The sequence below is a fragment of the Fistularia commersonii genome, chromosome 8, assembly GCF_037954325.1.
Source record: "Fistularia commersonii isolate RoL2024-O1a breed Wild chromosome 8, RoL_Fcom_v1.0, whole genome shotgun sequence".
Taxonomy (NCBI): Eukaryota; Metazoa; Chordata; class Actinopteri; order Syngnathiformes; family Fistulariidae; genus Fistularia; species Fistularia commersonii.
The window spans coordinates 295001-313922 of NC_141291.1; the positions used below are offsets into that span (position 1 = coordinate 295001).

The 18922-nt window shown below is 56.0% G+C and overlaps 1 protein-coding gene across 3 annotated transcripts in view; it reads right to left on the bottom strand.

Annotated features, from left to right (window-relative positions):
• LOC147231573 (cadherin-20-like) overlaps nt 1–18922 on the bottom strand; it is a 45505-nt gene that overhangs the window by 9645 nt on the left and 16938 nt on the right. For 2 of the 3 annotated variants that reach the window (XM_086150446.1, XM_086150445.1), the window contains 3 exons: nt 1946–2269; nt 432–726; nt 222–341 (listed from right to left, as the gene is read on the bottom strand). In XM_086150446.1, the coding sequence (XP_086006572.1) occupies nt 222–341; nt 432–726; nt 1946–2206 (676 nt within the window). In that variant the 5' untranslated portion in view covers nt 2207–2269. Of the gene's footprint in view, nt 1–221; nt 342–431; nt 727–1945; nt 2270–6142; nt 6242–18922 lie in introns of those variants that run through there. The other variant, XM_086150447.1, reaches the window with a different exon arrangement.

Consider the following 18922-nt stretch of genomic DNA (forward strand, 5'->3'; position numbering starts at 1 on the left):
TCCTCGACCACCTCGCCCGCGTCTGGACCAGGCAGGGTCTGCGGTGAACCTCCTGCCTGTCCTTGGACTGCAGGAGGAACCCTGAGGAACCCCTGGAGGCTCCTCACAGAGAGGCCCCCTGAGGGAACACAAGCGGGGACCTTCTGCTGCGAGGAGGAGGTTCTGACCTGCTCCGGCGTTCTGAGACCAGGACCGGTCTGCTGGTCGCCGTGGTTACGCACCGGTCTTGGCGTCCACGGAGAAGTACGGCTGGCCCTCCAGGATGCTGTAGACCACGCGGGCGCTGTTCCCGTAGGTGGGGTCGTCGGCGTCGGTCGCCGTCAGCTGGATGACGGACGTTCCTGGACGGAGGAAGTGTGTGTGTGTGAGTCAAAGACGGCGTCCAGGTCCCTCTGGACGGGCGGAGAACTTCCCCGGCCTCTGTCTCCTACCTATCTGGGACATCTCTGGGACGGACGCCCGGTACGGCCCGTCCGGGAAGCGCGGCTCGTTGTCGTTGATGTCCTGGATCTTGATGATGAACTCGGACTCGGGCTCCAGCGGGCGCTCCGTCAGACGGCTGCGGGCCTGAGCGCGGAGAACGTACGTGGCCTTCACCTCGCGGTCCAGACGCTGGATGGCGTGGATGTCCCCGGTGCTGTCGTCGATGGTGAAGGTGGTGCCGGCGCCTTCGCCCGTCAGGATGTACTTGATGGAGCCGTCGCCCTTGTCCATGTCGGAGTGGAGCTGCGGGAGGAAGAAGATCCGACGGCTTCACAACGCAGCCTCGGACGCACAAAGCCCAACCTGGCTAACAACATGCTTTCCAGCAACTCTCAGAGGCGCTTTGGAAGGAGACGAGGACAAAGACGGTGGAGGAGATGGAGGAGCGTGCATGGAGGAACCTGAGCAGAAGGTCTAGGTTTTCAGAATGATGGGAGGGTTAAAGATCACATCGGAGCTTCTCGAGGGGGAGGATCTCCAGCCCTGTGATCTTCTATGACCGTCAGGAGTTCAGGACGCGTTTGTTCTACATTCATCTTACGACACCGTGGAGAACAGATGGACGAGTGAAGCTCGTGTTCTGTTACTCCTTCACTCGTGTTCATGAACAACATGTGAAGAGGTGTGGAGAGAATCATCCATCCATCCATCCCTCCATCCATCCATCATCCATCATCCATCATCCATCCATCATCCATCATCCATCATCCATCCATCCATCCATCCATCCATCATCCATCCATCCATCCATCCATCCATCCATCCATCCATCCATCCATCCATCCATCATCCATCCATCCATCCATCCATCCATCCATCCATCCATCCATCCATCATCCATCATCCATCCATCCATCCATCATCCATCATCCATCATCCATCCATCCATCCATCCATCATCCATCCATCATCCATCCATCCATCCATCCATCCATCCATCCATCCATCATCCATCATCCATCCATCCATCCATCCATCCATCCATCATCCATCATCCATCCATCCATCCATCCATCCATCCATCCATCCATCCATCATCCATCCATCATCCATCCATCCATCATCCATCCATCATCCATCATCCATCATCCATCATCCATCATCCATCCATCCATCATCCATCCATCCATCCATCCATCCATCCATCCATCCATCCATCCATCCATCCATGGAGGAGGAGGAAAGGCAACCACGAAAGATATCTGGAAATGTCCAAACTAAAGCAGGAGGACAAGACGTGGATGAATGATGAAACCACTGGTAAAGAGCCTGTGCGTGTGTGTGTTAGTGTGAGTATGTGTGTGTGTGTGTGTGTGTGTGTGTGAGTGTGAGTGAGTGTGTGTGTGTGTGTGTGTGTGTGTGTGAGCATGTGCATGTTTGTGTATTTGTTTGTGTGTGTGTTTGTGCTTATGGTGCATCTGTGTGTGTGTTTTTGCATTTGTGTGTGTGTGTAAACACTGACCTTTCCTATGTAGAGTGGTTCCAGGCCGGTGTACTCCTCCAGGACAAAGAACTGGTTCCACACCCAGCCTCGCTTTGTCCTCTGGAGCACCTCCAGTGCACCTCCAGAACCTCCAGAACCTCCAGAGCCTCCAGAACCTCCAGAACCTCCAGAACCTCCTCCCTTAGTGGGCTTTCCCTGAAGGCGGTGTGGCAGCAGGGTGAGGATGCAGAGTACAGCGGCGAGCAGGATGGCGGCGGTGGCCGTAGGCGGCGGCGCCATCCTGGAGCGGCGAGCTGTGAGCGTAGAGGCTTCCAGCCACCGTGTGGAGCTCTTGACGGCGTCCTGGAGGAGGAGGAGGAGGACAGATGAGTTATGGTGACCCTGGATGATGTCATTGTTCTTCATGTTCTGCGGCGACCCGTGTTGCATCCCCCCCCCCCCCCCCCACGTCATGATGAGGCCACACGGGGCGAAAACAGGCCGAGGATGAAGAAGGCGAGAAGACCTTCTGGGTGCTCACACACATGAAGCTGAGATGGAATGAACATGTACACTCGTGCACATCTTCCTTGGCCTGGGTGGGATCAATTCTTTCCCTCCTGACATTCCACACACACATATACACACATAGACACACACACACACACCAAGCGCCATTTCAAACACACACGTCGGAGCTGCAGTGTATGTGTGTGTATGTGTGTGTGTGTGGGACAGTGGTGATGTTTATCACGTCTGTTTATCTCTGGACGGCGTGTCCAAAGATGGCGTCAGGTGGTGTTGAATGATTCCGCCGCCGTCGGAGCCAGGATGTTCCCAGTCCCCCCGTGATGGAGCGCGGGACGCCGTCTGCAAGGAACTTTCACCCGGCAGGCCAACGATGGAGGCTAGCGACGGAGGCTAGCGACGGAGGCTAGTGATGGAGGCTAGCGACGGAGGCTAGCGATGGAGGCTAGCGACGGAGACTAGTGATGGGGGCTAGTGATGGAGGCTAATGATGGAGGCTAATGATGGAGGCTAGTGATGTTGGCCAACGATGTTGGCTAACAATGGAGGCAAACAATGGAGGCTAGCGATGGAGGCTAGTGATGGAGGCTAACAATGGAGGCTAGCGATGGAGGCAAACAATGGAGGCTAGCGATGGAGGCTAGCGATGGAGGCTAACAATGGAGGCTAACAATAGAGGCTAGCGATGGAGGCTAACAATGTTGGCTAACGATGGAGGCCAAAAGCAGCAGCTAATGAACTGGGCTCATGACGTGGGCTAACGGCACAGGCTAACGCCAACAGCTCCGCTCGCATCAATCTGGTGTGTTTTCCACCATAAACAATTCCGGCGTCAAAGACAAGGACAGTTAGCGCCCCCCCCCCCCCCCCCCGCAGGTCTGGACGCCCAGGCGCTGCATTCATGAACCCCAGAGAATGGAAAGATTCTTGGTGAAAAGGCTGAAAGGAAGCAGCGGGAGTGGAGAAAGGAGGCGGTTTAGAGGAGGAGGCGTCTGGGCTGATGAAGAGGAGGAGGACAGACAGACTGAGCGACTCCATTATGTTTTGTGAGGGAGTTGATTGTGCTGCTGGAGAACCTCACAATCACCAAACTCACTTCATCATTGTTGGATCAGCACAAAAGGCGAGGGAGGGTGGGAGGGGCGTGGCTTCATGTGTGTGTGTGTGTGTGTGTGTGTCAGGATGGCTGAATGTTGACCTCCCCGCTCCCTCTTTTCAGCCTATTCACCCGGGCCTCCATTCTCCAGGAGACCCGGCTCTTGAACCCCCAAAAAGGCGCCTAATGAGGCGCCACGCTACATCATCAGGACGGAAAAACATTTTGCACAACTTTGGACACATGAGATGATGCTCTTTCACTTGTTTAAGGAGGCAGCTGGTGTTTGGCCCCTCTCTCACACACACACACACACACACACACACACACGCACACACACACACACACACAGACCTGCCTGCAGCTTCAGTGCACCCCAGCCTATCTCCTGGCGGAGGCGTCCCGTCCTGCTTGGACGTCCACCTGGGGACGGCTGGAATGCGAGCAGAGCTCTGAGCTCCTTCAATAATTCAGTTTTCCAAACGCAGGTTTTCTTCTCCTGCTCAGAAACCGAGGCTGGAGGTCAGTTACCCCCAGATAAGCCTCCTCAGATATGATGGTCTCCCACAGCGGTCGGGTGCCGGGGGTCACCGGGCTCCGAGGAACCAAGACTCCGGCGGCCTCCCTGCCGGAGGTCGGGACCAGACCCGGACCTGAGGAGACCTGGGCCTGAGGAGAGCCGGACCTGATCTCCAGCCGCCAAAGAACCACCTGCCAGCAGAACCAGCAGGAGAAGACGGACACCTGAGAAGAGCTCCTGGTGTCAGGAGGCTGAAGATGATGAGTCACTGCCAGGAGGAGTAAGATGTTGAACGATGAAATCCTTCACATGCACACAAACACACACACACACACGCACACGCACATGCACACACACACACACACACACACACACACACACACACACACACACACACACACACACGCACACACACGCACACACACACACACACACACACAGGGGTGATGGACCAGGGTCAGGCCGGCAGTCTGTTGAGCTGCAGAGACTCACACAGAGACGGCAGAAAGGGATGAGATGGTTGTGAGTCTGTCAGTGGAGAACCAGGACCTCCTGGTGAGGAGGTCCTGGTGAGGAGGTCCTGGTGGGCGGCGGCCCGTTGACGCCCCCATAGAGACGCAGGAAAGGGTCTTTCATGCGGGTGGATCCGTGACGGAGGGGCTCCTCCCGGCGGCGAGCGGAACGTCACGGACAATTTGTTTAACACAATTGATTCTCCACGCTGGGAGAAGAAACCTGCACCCCGATGTTCCTCCTCCGGCCGGGAGGCGTCACATCCTGGATCATCGGTCCAGACCAACCTCCAGGAGGAGCTTCTCCAACCGCTCACCGATCCTCAATGTTTATTGTCTCGCACTAAACAAGACCCCGGCTATCAGGGAGGGCCGGGGGCACGACTGGGTGTGTGTGTGTGAATGTGTGTGTGTGTGTGTTTCCGTTTGTCTGTTAATGTGTGCGTGTGCGTGTGTGTGTGTGTCAGACCTCAGCCCGCCTCCCTCGGCTCTGTGAGGGAGGCGGAGCTCTTCAAAGACAGACTGAGGCGGGGGGGGGGGGGGGGGGGGGTGGAGGTGGAGGTGTGTGTGTGTGGGGGGGGTGTATTCTGTTCAAACTCTTTCAAGATCACACATTGTGTGTGTGTGTGTGTGTGTCTGCCTGTGTATGTGTGTGTGTGTGTGTGTATGTGTGTGTGGGTGTGTGTGTGATAGTGGGGCGCCCCTAAAGCCCCCCCACCCCCCCATTACATGGAAGCTGGTCCAGACCTTTTTCACACAGGGCTTCCACGCGAGGGTTTCCATGGCGACCCCGTGCTCGCCGGCCAGCGTCGACCTCCAAACCTCAGCGTCCTGCTGGGACCAAACAGGATGTGCACGTGTCCGTCAGACACCTGGCCTCCAGCCCTCCATACATGAACCTCTTCTCCTGTCCTCCTCCAGAACGCCAACCTCAACATCCTTCCACGCAGACCTTCTCCATCCCTCCTGTGTCCACGTCCGAACCATCTCGGGGTGACTTGATCTTCAGAACATCTACCACGCGCCGTCCCTCTGACGGCCTCCATCCTTCCTGACCCTCTCCGTGCTCCTCACTCCCACAGAGGAACCTCCACATCTCCATCTCTTGCTGAGACACATCTGTTCCGACCCGCCCGAAACCAGACCGAACCGCCCGAAACCAGTTCCTCGGCAGCGAACCTCGGACGGATTTTGACGGACGCCGTGAAGAAGATGGAGATGAAGATGAAGATGGAGCCTCCATGAGAGTTTTGGAGAAATCTGTTTGTGTGACCTCTGTGACCTCCTGGTCCTCGTCCTCCTCACGTTTGTCTCAGTGCTCATCAAGACCTTTGTCATTCAGGAGGACATCGAACCACGCCAGTGCACGGAGATGATGTCAACGTGCACGAGCATCACCTGGAGAAGTTCACCCCCCCCCCCCCCCCGCCCTCTGCAGGACCCTCCAAGAGCATTCAAAGCATGAAGAACAGCAGCTCAATTAGCAGGAGAACCTCCAGGACGCAGCCGGTGGCGTCTGATCTCCTGCGCCCTCCACGCCGCCGCCGCCGCTGCCTCCAAACATCAAAGTGTCTCCTTACCTTTGGCTCCGCCCCCGCCGGCTTCTCCTCGCCTTCTTCCTTTTGTTCTGCCCCCCCACTCCCGTCGCAGGAGTTGTGAAGGCCGCCTGCGGCGTTGGCTTCCCCCTCGCAAGTCACCTTGAGTCTGCTTCCCCCTCTGCTTCCCCCTCTGCTTCCCCCTCTGCTTCCCCCTCTGCTTCCCCCTCTGCTTCCCCCTCTGCTTCCCCCTCTGCTTCCCCTCTGCTTCCCCTCTGCTTCCCCTCTGCTCTCCGACTCCTCACAAACTTTCCTTCCCTTCATCTGCTCCAGCTGCTCCTCCCTCTCTGACGCCTCATTGGCTCCGCCTACGGCCCTCCGCCGCCCAATCAGACCACAGGACCGATTGTCCCTCCCTTTGCGATCAGTGTAAACATCCACACACACACACACACACACACACACACACCCCGTAAAAGGAGGTGTGGTGGGGGGACATTAGAGGGGTCAAAGGGGCAGCAGTCAAATCAGTGTGAGTGACAGGAGGCAGAAGGAGGCAGAAGGAGGTAGAAGGAGGTAGAAGGAGGTAGAAGGAGGCAGAAGGAGGTAGAAGGAGGCAGAAGGAGGCAGAAGGAGGCAGAAGGAGGTAGAAGGAGGCAGAAGGAGGCAGAAGGAGGCAGAAGGAGGTGAGGAGCAGAGGAACCCTCCTGTCAGACGCCACTTGAAGGTGAGGACCTCCAGGTCTTTGGTTGCTTTGGACGTCCTGCAGGGTGAAGGGTGAATTCCTGCGCTCAGCCAGGCACTACGAGGAGATGAGATTCCCACCGGCAGAAGGTCCGGGGAGCTTCATGGAGGAGATCAGAAGCAGAGGGAGGGTCTCCACTCACACATCTGCTCCGGTGAGGAGGTGGAGGAGGAGGAAGTGTTGGACCATGGAGCGGCAGAAATGAGAAGATGTACATTTGGACCTTCTCCCCTTCTCTGGTCCTCCCTGGCAGTCAGCGGCTTCCAGAGGAGCAGATGAAGGCTGCTGCCTGCAGAGCCAGATGGTCAGAAGGCCCCCCCCCACCAACCCCCTTTGGCAGGTCATTCTTCACCGCCCCCCCACCTCTGTGGCTTTGTCCCCTTGAATACCTGACTGGTTAGCACCCCAGACAATGTTTGGCCACACACACACACACACACACACACACACACACACACACACACACACACACACACACAGAAAATGGCGGGGGTGCAGCCCTCTGAAGAACACCCTCCATCATTGTGGCACCGAGCAGGATAATAATTGGCAGAACAAATTGGAGCTGAGGGCTCGGGGAAGTTCAGCCGTGCTCCTCGGAGCTGTGAAGGTGCAGAACAATCCCCCGACCCCACAGAGACCCCACAGAGGTCCCACAGAGGTCCCACAGAGGTCCCACAGAGGTCCCACAGAGATCCCACAGAGATCCCACAGAGGTTCCACAGAGGCCCCACAGAGGCCTCCCACCGTGGAATCTGATTTGATACAGTTGTGTTCAGCATGTCGCCGGGCGCCGGTCGGGCCATTTTGCGGCGGATGTTTTCCGGACACGGTGCTTTGGGGCGAGGCGTGGAGAACGCCTCCTCCAAAGATCCAGCCGCCGCCGCCGCCACTCCCTCTGGGTGTCTGATCGGCCGCGCAGATTTTACGCCTGTTAGTTTTACATCTCCTCTTTGAGTCGGGGTGGCCTAAGACATCTCTGGTGTCAGAGTGACAGGCCGGGAGGCCAGGCGGCTACAGGAGAGCAACCACTACCAAACATGTGGAGCAGTATGGAACCTCTGTAGGTTCTCTTTCCCATAAATGGCTTTCTGACAGAACAGTCTTAAGAAAAGACTTCTAAGAACCGCCCAGTTCCACTTCTGTTCCAGGAAGTAGCCTCCTCCAGGGGAACCTTCTAGTTGTGCAGTCCCACAAGTAGTGAGGGACCAAGGTGTGGACCAGTGGGACACCAGCATCTGAGACGTGCACCTTCAGCTCCACACTCCAAGACATACCACTGAAGAAGAAGAAGAAGAAGAAGAAGAAGAAGAAGAAGAAGAAGAAGACGGCATGGACAACATGGAGGTGGAGGCTGCGGCAGCATTCATGATCTGCATGGAGGGAATAATAACATAAGTGCAGCAGGTCAGAAGAGCTTGGACCTCTTCGTCACTCCATTTCCAACTGCTTCTGTCTGTTTAATCACAAGGAAACATCTAACCAGGGACCTTCTGCAGTCTGCAGAAGTATCTGCCAATGGGCGTGGGTTATTAGTTCCACCAATCACCAAGCAGCTGTGAGTCCAGCTGGTTCCAAACACCTGACCTGAACACCATGACCGTGTCGGAAGAGAGCAGCATCTGAGATGGTGCTCCATGTCTTCATCTGAGATGGTGCTCCATGTCAGAGCAGCACAGTCCAATCCACGTGCCGTGAGATGCAGCTCCACCTCCAGTTTCCTTACCGATCTGTGCGCTCTCGTGTTCTTTGCTGTCGGACAAAGCAAAGGTTGTCCTTCTGCAGTCCGAGCCATGGCTTTGGACTTGCTAACGTGGGTGCGACACTGATGTCAGCATTAGCATTATGTCAATGAGTGGCCGCACACGGCGCACTAGCTAATGTAGCATGGTGGACATAACGAGGACTTCGGAGCAGATAATATTCAGCGGTACCTTTCACTTCTCATGACGACTTTAGTTTCATCTTCGATATTTCCTGTGTTTTCTGTGAATAAGGCCTTCCTCTGAAAGTGATTTTGGAGACGCTCGTCACCTGCGTCTGATCCTGAGGTCTGACGAGTCCTCGGACGGTAAACACTCCCGACGCGCTCCCTCAAGACCAAAGGTTGGAGCGGCTTCCCGAATCCAACGGGCAATTAAAAGCGACGGCGGCGAGACGTGATGACAAACCCGGCCCTGCGAGGTGACCCCCCCCATCCACCCCCCCCCCCCCCGACATGTGACGGCCCCCGCGCCGGAATACCCTAAACACATCTCATCTGGTCCAATCCGGCGTATCACTTCGCCGGCACGCCACGGCGAGGGGGAGGCATGAAAGAGGGTTAGGTTTCAGAAGAAGGAGATGAGAGAGCGCCAGGGAGAGGGAGCAAAGCCTCCATGTCATCTAAGATAAGAGGAGCAGCTCTCTTGCCTCCTGCCCGAGATTAAAAATGGCACAGAGCAGAACAAGCCCGAGTACAAAGAGCTCTTGTGTGTCTTTGGGGTGCGCAGTCAAACCTTTTCATGTCTGATTTTAGCTACAGGTCCAAACAAAGGGAAATTAGACACGGGAAGCATTGTGTCTTCCTCGCCAGCGCCGTCTTCCACGGCAGCCTCGTGCACCCCCGTCGCTGACGCCGTAACCTTTACAGTAATTGGAGGAAACGGCGAGAAAACAAACCAAACCGAGACGTTTGGCCTTAATTGTGAGGCGTCGGGGTTTTGGCACGAGGTCCGGGGAGCGAACCGTGACATTCGTCCGCCCGGCGGCGTCCGGCCGCCCGCCCGCCCGCCCGGCCGCCCGCCCGCCTCTTGTCTCAGGCAAGCTGTGCCTTTCAAGATCCCATTTTCCCCGTGACCTTTTCGGCGGGTTTCTCCGCGTCGCCTCGGCGGGGCGTTGACTTTCATTCCGCCGGCATAAACTTCGCCTTCCGTCGCCGGGCTCGTCGCCGAGCCTCGCCGTGACGAGAGGTGGCGTTCTGATTGGATGAAAGGCTCCCCGGGATGTTTGATGCGGCGAGGAGGAGGAGGCTCTGCCTCGGTGAGCTGACGGGAGCCGAGGAGACGCCGGGCCGCGATCCTCGGCCACGGCCGGGATATTTACCCCTCCACGCTCTGAGCTTCCTCGTCGCCGCGCTCCCCGGCCGACCCCGCCAGCCGCAAGCCCACAGACTTGTGAGTCTGAGGTGGAAGTGCACGGACGCCCGGCTGCTGCCAGACCTCGATGACGGCGACACACCGACCGGATGACGCCTGAATGCGGTCGCGCTCGAAATGCATCCTCGACGTGACGAACGCGGAACAGAAGAACCCGTTACCCCGCGGCGCTTCGGCCCGAGCGACTCGTAGCTCCGCAGCGGCGGACGCTCCAAACTGGAGGCCGCGGGTCAGGTGACACGTTAAAGTTCTGGGAAAAGAAACGGGATTTCAGTTTACGAAGAAATTTCAACATGTCATCGGCATATACATGTATGTCTATGTGGGGACTGACAGGATTCTATTCATGAACTGAGCAAAGGACTTTAAATATGAGCTCAACATTTCTTAACGTTCGGAAACTGTGTTTTGAAATGTGCTTATTTTTCAGTGAAAAGTAAGAATTTAATGAGAATAAAAAACATCAATAACAAAACGACTTGAACCGCGGTTGCTCATTTGACGGAGGTAAAAGAGCCGCCAGCCGGAACGCCTGAGAACAACAGCACGGAACCCGACGTCAAACTCAGGATGGATAAACGTGGCTCCAGGTGGAGGTCGGAGGTCGGAGGTCGGAGGTCGGAGGTCGTCCTCAGAGCTTTACAGCCTCTTCGCTGAGCTGTGTTTACTGTCTCTGGTTCGTGTCCTGGTCACAGACCCACAAACCCTGCTTCCTGGAGTCAGTACAATAACAATCAGACAACCAGTCGCGCTCCGTTCCATGCTTGGCATGCAGCCGGTGTGTGTGTGTGTGTGTGTGTGTGTGTGTGTGTGTGTGTGTGTGTGTGTGTGTGTGTGTGTGTAAAGTATCAGCAGCGTGGAACCTTGAACAAGCAGGCGGTGGAAAAGCGTCTCCCTTGTCGGTGGTCTCTGCGCTGGAAGCAGCTGCCGACCCAGCGATCGGGCCGGAGCAGAACCAGACAACCAGCGGGAAGAGGCTTTGGGCGGGAAAGGGTGGCCGTCGCTCACTGATCTGATGGAGTGAGGAGAACCACCACCAGAGCTGGACTCCAGACAGAACCCGAACCAGAGCTGGACTCCAGACAGAACCCGAACCAGAGCTGGACTCGTGTCCAAAATCCTTCACAAACCGACAGGGGTAGGAACCCAGGCCCAAGAAGCTCTGCAACTCAGAGCCACTATCTTTGCTGCGTCAGTGGTTACTCCAGCTGCACTGACCATGTGGGACAGAACCCGGACCAGAGCTGGACTGGAAACAGAACCCGGACCAAAGCTGGACTGGAAACAGAACCTGAACCAGAGCTGGCCTGGAGACAGAACCTGGCGGACCGGGGCCGATCGTCCATGGTTGGCCGGTGGACAGAAACCCTTAACGGAGTGAGGAGGCCCTTCTGCCGCCTGGAGTCCTGCACCCAAGGCCTGCGCAGGAGGACCCGGCCAAACAAGCTGAAGAATTTCTGTTTTATTTTTCCTCCCCTTCTGTCACCTGGCAACTAAAAGCTTCAAAAGAGCTGTTCATCTCAGAAGGTCTCAGATCCACAAAGCCTTCTGCTTGGCTGGCGGCTTCACGCTCCCAAACATGTGAGTTGGGGGTGGAAGCCGGGCAGGAGCATGAAGGGAGCATGAAGGGGGTATGAAGGGGGCATGAAGGGGGTATGAAGGGGGCATGAAGGGGGCAGGAAGGGGGTATGAAGGGAGCATGAAGGGAGCATGAAGGGGTTATGAAGGGGGTATGAAGGGGGCATGAAGGGAGCATGAAGGGGGCATGAAGGGAGCATGAAATCGGCGAGCGTAGAAATGAACCCTTTTTACCAAAGTTCCCGTCTTCACCCTCCGTGCGCTCACGCCGATTGAGTGTTTGGACTCCATCTTCTCGTCTCCGTGCCCTAAAAGGCAGGTTGTGTTTCAGGTCGTGATGTTTGGAGCCTCTTGGCCGTGAGGAGGAGGAGCAGCACCTCCACTGCTGAACGGGGGGGCAGATGCTCTCGGACGCAGCCGCAGATCTTGTCGTTCCGATGGACATCTGAAGGTCTAGGACGGAACATGGTCTGACACGGGGTCTCCAAGAAACCATCTCATCTCCTCACTCACTCCCCTCTGGTTTGCTTTGGAGGTCACTTCCCAGTTGGAGGCCGACCGCTGCCGTCCTCCTGAAGGAGGTGATGACAGGAAGTCCATCCATCTGGAAGTCCGCGGTCTTTATCTTCTCAAATGAAATTGCCGGTTTAATGAAAAACATACTGCTTGATAAAAAAGAGAGATAGCAGAGAACGAAGGAAGACCGGAGCCGTCGGCGGCCCGGAGACCGGAGGGTTCTGGGGAACCAATGGGGAGCTCCGGGGTCGGCGGTCCAGGCGGGTCCGTCTGGGCTGAGGGTCTCTATAAGGGTCTCTCTGAGGGTCTCTGAGGGTCTCTGAGGGTCTCTGAGGGTCTCTCCGGTTTCCGGGACTCGTGGGAAACCTTCCCTTGGAGAGTGACACCGACAGAGTCGAAGCGCTTCTGGTCGTCGCCGGAGGAGAGCAGATGTTCAGCTTGAATTTGATCCCCGCTATAAATCCAGTTTATAGACATCCCCGCGTTCCATATATTAACTTTATGGGAATTCTAGAAGCTTGATTGTCTCTCGGCCACAAAAGGCAAATAAAGGCTAATTTATGCTCGCCGTTAATCCTCAAAGGGGCGGAGCCTTCTGTCCGTCCTCTGCCTTCACTTCCTGCCGGATCCTCTACCTTCTCCTGGAGCTCACGGCCAAATGGAGCAAATGGAGATGTTCCACCAGAAGCCATGGCGGCGGCGCCGAGCGTCATGCGACCGGCGAAAGGAGCCGGGAAGAAGAGCACGACGCGGCGTTGGTAGAAGCAAGGAGAAGAATTCTCCGTCCGCACGCCGCCAGGGATCCAACGCCCGTGGCCTCACGTCAACTCCCGAGTCGGCGTGGCCGCTTCCCAGGGGGCGGGGCCTGATCTGCCGCACCGCCACTTCTCTCATGACTATGAAAGCTATTATTGTATCACGTCAGCTGTTAGCATGCAGCTGTTAGCGCCGCCGAGATGAGCGGCAATAGATGGTTTTAGCCCGTCCTTCCCGACCCTTATATCCCTCTCTTCTACCCCAGCTGGTCGAGGCAGAAGGCTGCCAACACTGAGCTTGGGACCGGCTGCTCCCACATCTCCTTGTTTGTTATGGTCTGGAACAGAACTGGAACCCTCTGAACCCTCTGAACCTTCTGAGCCCTCTGGACCCTCTGAACCCTCTGAACCCTCTGAACCCTGCACCGCCCTCTTGTGCATGCATTGCTCGCCAAGATGGAAAACGTCTCGGTTCAGATCCGGGGTGACGTCGACTCTGACGGTCCTGTGACCATTCAGCCGGTCTGAGGTTTTGCAGAACATCGGAGGAACCGGAGGTCCGTTGCGAGTTTCCCCAAAAGACGGACGAAACCCCTCGCGCCTGTTCTTGGAGGCGACAAGTCCTGGTGGTGGCAGAAGATCGAGCCGTCGCCCCTGGAGTCGAAACCAGAGGATGTCAGAGTCGCCGCCATTAATGAGTTCCTGTGAATGTGACACTTCTGGGGCTGATTTGGGGAGAATTAAAGCCCCGTCTGCCCTTCGGGGGGCAGAAGCGGCACGAGGTGACACCTCGGCGTTCACCGAGTCGTGTACGAGGGCACGGAGAGCTGAGTCGACAGGAAATATCACGTCTCCCGATGTCAGGACACCTTGACGCTCTTGGCGGCCGATATGGAGGAGGGAACCAGGCACATCGCGACCACCACATTCATTCATCTCAACAATCTTCCACGTCTCGCTCCAAAACCTAGTTTTTGAGCATCTGGTCAGAATCCTCAGCGTTTACACCATCTTACACCAAAGAGAACCATTGAGACCTTGCAAGCTCCCCTGCTGCGCCTCCTGCTGGCCAGCGGAGATGATCACGAAAAGTCCAGATTTTGGATCCACTCAAAACTTGCCTTCTTGTCCAATTCGAGTCCAATCGTATTTTTTTACGCAGGAATGGGGACGGAAAGGAACATCTCCTCCCTGGTGCCGCTGAGGACACCTCGTACTCCATTGGACCACTCGCAGGGAGTGGATGAAGAATGGATGAAGTACCTCTGAGGGTCCAGCAGGTGCTGTGACTTGCTTAGTCAACGTGCACTGTCTCCTGAGAAGACCCTTCCTGTCCAGAACCCTCTCCGTCTCGGCCGGCGCTCGGAGGTCGTGGGACTCCCAGGTTTGACCCTGTTTGTTCCTGAGATGAGCCTCCGGGTCGCTGACCGGTCACTAACACCCCCCCGTTCCGCTGTGATTTCCTGCCGCCACATTCCTGCCGCTCCACTTTAACTTATTAAACAGCGACCCGGTCGAAGCTCCCGGTGATTCCGGCTCCTGTCCGTTGGGAGACGCTCACCAACCGGCGAGAAGTTTTTCTCCCGGACTCGCTCTGCTCCCGGGTTCAATTCCCCGGGTTCATTTCCCGGCTCATCCGGCGACCCCGAGCGTGAGCCTTCGGCGTCCTCGAGCGAGGCTCCAAATCCCGGCCCGCTCGGTCAGGCGATGCGAGAGGTGAAGAATTTGATTGTCTCGCTCGCAGACGCGGCCAAGCTCGCGGCTGAGGCGCCCGCGTGGCTCCCGAAGGGGGCGCCGTGCTTCTCGCCACGCCGCCGTGCTGCTGCACCACTGCGCCGCTACGCCGTATTCTACTTGGCCAAGTCAAGATGAGGACGGCGAGCAGGAGCCGCTCTGCACGGAAACCAGGGGCCGGCGCCGGCGGAGACCAGATGAGGAATGATTTGATGGGGGCTTTTGTGGCGAGTTCAATTCCAGGCCTTGTTCATAAGAGTCGGGCCTCGGGGGGGGCAGAGGGGGGGGCCTGTGAGATAAAACGCTGCCTCCCTTTGAAGGTGTGTTAGGAGTTTCCGTGATGTGAAGAGCGGCCGCTGAGTACAAACACCCCCGGCAGGTACAGGTATGTACTCGACGGTGGCGTCGGAGGAGATGATGCACAGCTAATTCGCGTCTGCGCGACCCCATTAGCGTTAGCGTCGGGGCCCAGGAGACCCCCCGCCCCCCCGCCCAAACCGCGGTCCATCACATGAAATCCACTCAGGCTTCAAACCGCTGCCGATCCCTCATGACTGTGGATTTGATGTGCGAGCGGCGTCGGGCTAACAAGCCTCTGCCTGGATGCCGTCGGGGGGCCGGAGACGCCGCCACGCTTTGGTTAATTGGGGCGCGGAGGTTCTCATCGGCGACCCCCACTTTCTACCGTCTCCCTCAGCTCGGGCGGGCCGAGACCGTCCCCCCTCCGCCCGTCGCTCCAGGAAACAGTCCGGAGCCGAGGCGTCGCACGGCCAGAGTTGTCGGCGATGTGGAACCCTCCAGAACCCTCCAGAACCATCCAGAACCCTCCAGAACTCTCCAGATGACGCCCGGAGAAGATCTCTGGAGCCTTCTGAAGGAACAGCTCACCCATAAACACACAAAGTTCCAGAAATACTAGATGTACTGAATATACGTACGGCGGTGGTCGAAACAATAGCGATGTGACGGCCAATGTGACGAAACACATCCAACACTTTTTTGGGTATCAACCATGTGGCCATTACATGGCAGATCATTTAACAGCAGGTGCAGCAGGTCAGGGGAGACGAAACAGGCCGACCATATTTAATGATGAAGCCACGACATGTTGCGTGTTCAATTCTCACTGAGAGCCTGAGAAAGATGGAAGAAGAACAGCGTGTTTCAATGAAAACATTGATTGGAGGAAACATTTAAAGAAGTGCAGGAAATGATAGGCTGCTCAGATAAATTGATCTCCACTGCTTTGAAATGGAAAACCAAACCAGTCTATCCGCTAAGCTCCCGCAAAGTGCCACCGTTAAAAAAGAAAAACTGAAGAGGATACATTTTGCCAAACAACCTCCCGAGCAAACATTTCGGGGAACAATGAAAGTAGGGTTGTTCTTTTTGGGTCTCAGTGTAGTTCGTCAGACGACCTCCAAACATGAATTCGAGCCGCAGTACGACCTGAAGAGCGGCGAGCGCTGGCGCGAGCCTCACCGTACGGGGACGTTTCTCTCACGAGTGTGTCGGGCCTATTTATCGCACACCGGTCAGGGGTCGCTTTGCTTCGATCAAAATACTGGAAGAGGTCAGGCTGCCTCATACTGAAGAGGAAACGCTTGTAGAACGGGTGCTTCTCCGGGACCACGACCCCCAAACGCAGCGGTAAGGGAGCGGCAAACCCACAAAATGAAGGCCATGACGTGGCCGGCCCAAAACTCCGACCTTAATCCAGCAGGAAACTTGCAGGGTGACATCAAAAATGCTCCAAACCAAGAAATGCAGGGGACTCGTGGACGGTCGTCAAACCATCCTGGGCTGGAACGCCTGCTTCGCCCGCGGTTATACAACTAAATATTACTGGAGTGATTCACAGGAATGCAAAATCTTAACACTTATCAGTTTCTTGAGAAAATATTGGAGTTTGTAATGAAAAATGCAGACAATGCTATTTTTTTTGAATTTCCCAATATCATTTTTTGTAAAGTAATGACAATATTGATACTTTTCTTGGTGTTTTGTTGTCGACTATAGTGTGCAGTTTTCCCAATGAACGGGAATCAAAAATAATTATAAAGATTTTGAGTTTTACTCACGTTTTAAAAAAACGCCGCTATTATTTTCAGCACGACCGTTTTCCCGAGTGCGGGACGAGCTGGAGAGAACGGACGGCTGGAGCTCTGATTTTCATGTTGCCATGGCGATCCCTACCCTCCGTCTCTCTCCTCTGAAGCCTCCTCAGACCTCGGTGTTGCTGTGGCATGAAACCTGCAGCCCTCTGAGGGATCTGAGGGATCTGCGGGTGTCAGACCGCGGGTCCGGTTTCGGCAGAAACCACGGACTCCCGCCCTTCGGCGTTACCGCCGCCTGTCGTCACGGAGATGAGGTTCTATGGCCGGCGGCGAAGCGGTAACCCCGAACCAGCGACTCCGTGAGAAACCAGCGTTTCCCTGAGAAACAACAGGAACCCGAGACCTCCTTCTGTCCTCCTGGTTCTTCACCCAGAAACTCAACCCTCGGCGACCTCTCGCTTTTCTTCTCTTTTCTTCTCTTATTATTTTCAGCCTGTCATTTCTTTTTCCAAACCCGTTCTATCTTAACTACAGCGAGATTCCATCTGCTGTCACACCATCACAAGCACACCTTGGAACAGGTTTGATGTAAATGAATGGCTCCTATAGTAAATGTATAACCACAGAATATATAAGCATATAGTATATATATATATATATATATACATAACCATATAGTATATATATATACATAAGCATAGAGTATGGAGCCACAGGTCGTACCTCCACGTCTCGACATGTTCCTCCAGGTTCTCTCTGCTCTGCCTGCAGCTCACAGTGTCGCCTGCAAAGGTGAAGGTTCCTGTCCAGCCTCGGTCCTGGTCCGTCCATCGGCTCTGCGAGCCAGGAGCTCGGAGCAGATCCCTCACACACTCCCACCTCCACCTCCGACTTCTTCTTCCCCTTCAGGTTCACCGCAGCCTTCAACCATCCCATCTCACCCTCTCCTCTCGCACCGACTGACTTCCCGTCCTCTTTCAGAAACGCCGTGTTTGTATCGCCGGCGCGTTCCGGAAGTTCGGTCCTCACCGCAAACGCCCGGCCACCGGGTTTCAAACGAGGTGTCCAGATTGATCCGGACCAGGGGTTTCTGGAAGCCGCAGAAGAAAGTGTTTTCCCCGTTGAGTGTCTCCAGCCTGAGACGACAGCGAGGGTCGATGTTCTTCTGCTGCGTGTCAGTATTTGCTCCCCGTGGCTTCCTGGCCTTCCTCCCGCCGCCGCCTTGTGTCCGACACGTCGGAGCCTCCGGCGCCGTGCCGTGTCTCTAAATAGGCAGCCGAGTCTCTGCGCTCAAAACACACAATGCTCGATTAGCCGGCTTTGTGTGCGTGCGAGTGTGTGCACGCCTGTGCGCATGTGTGTGTGTGTGTGACACGTTTTCATGGCGGTGCTTCAAAACCCAGAGGACGAGTGTTGGGGTCCGGTGTGTGTTTTGTAGAAGTCCGTGATGTCGAGGCCGTGTTTGTGCTCATGATCATGCACGAGCACGTGCACGTGCACGAGCTCATCAGGGTTGTCCAAGCAGCAGTTTGAGCTTCAACCACAGGAAGAAAAAAAAAAGGTGGTTTCTTCTCTGCAGTGACCTGCCCGAGGGTTCTTCATCACAGAAAAACACCTGCTAAAATGGCTGTGCTAACGCTGTGCTAGCACTGTGCTAACGCTGTGCTAACGCCGTGCTAACGCTGTGCTAATGTTGCAAGCGGAGGTGATATTCAATCTCAAAGCAGCGGAAGAAGCCTCGTCCCCCGATGTTCCGAGTCGATGAAACGGTCGCTCGGAGTGAAAGAGGCGTCTCCTGGTTCTGATCCTGGGTGACGTGCCATCGATCTGTTGATCTTCTCCTCATGGAGCCTCTTTGCAGGGTTTCTTTCTCCCCGCCGGCGCTTTGAAGGCCTGAGAACTGCAAACGTGCTGCTGTGATTCGCCTTCCCGCCGCTCTCCATGAGCAGATATGGTTTTCAGAAACGTGCCGGCGCTTTCGGATGGCGGCCTTGCGGAGTGGATGCTGAGGAGCGCCGCTGTCCGGTGGACATCTGCTCCGCTCCTCACACCACCCTCACCTTCTCGCACCCGAGCAAACACAACCTCTGTCAGCAGCAGCCGGGATCACATGGTGCAGCCGCCGGGTTTCATGGCGTCAGACGCAACACGACTCCGCGCCCGGCCGCCATTGTGCTCGTCATGTAGGTACACGGGCGCCTCGGGGGCGAGGACACAACTGCTTCACACACACACACACACACACACACACACACACACACACACACTGGGACATACGACCTGCACCGCTCCGGATCAATTCC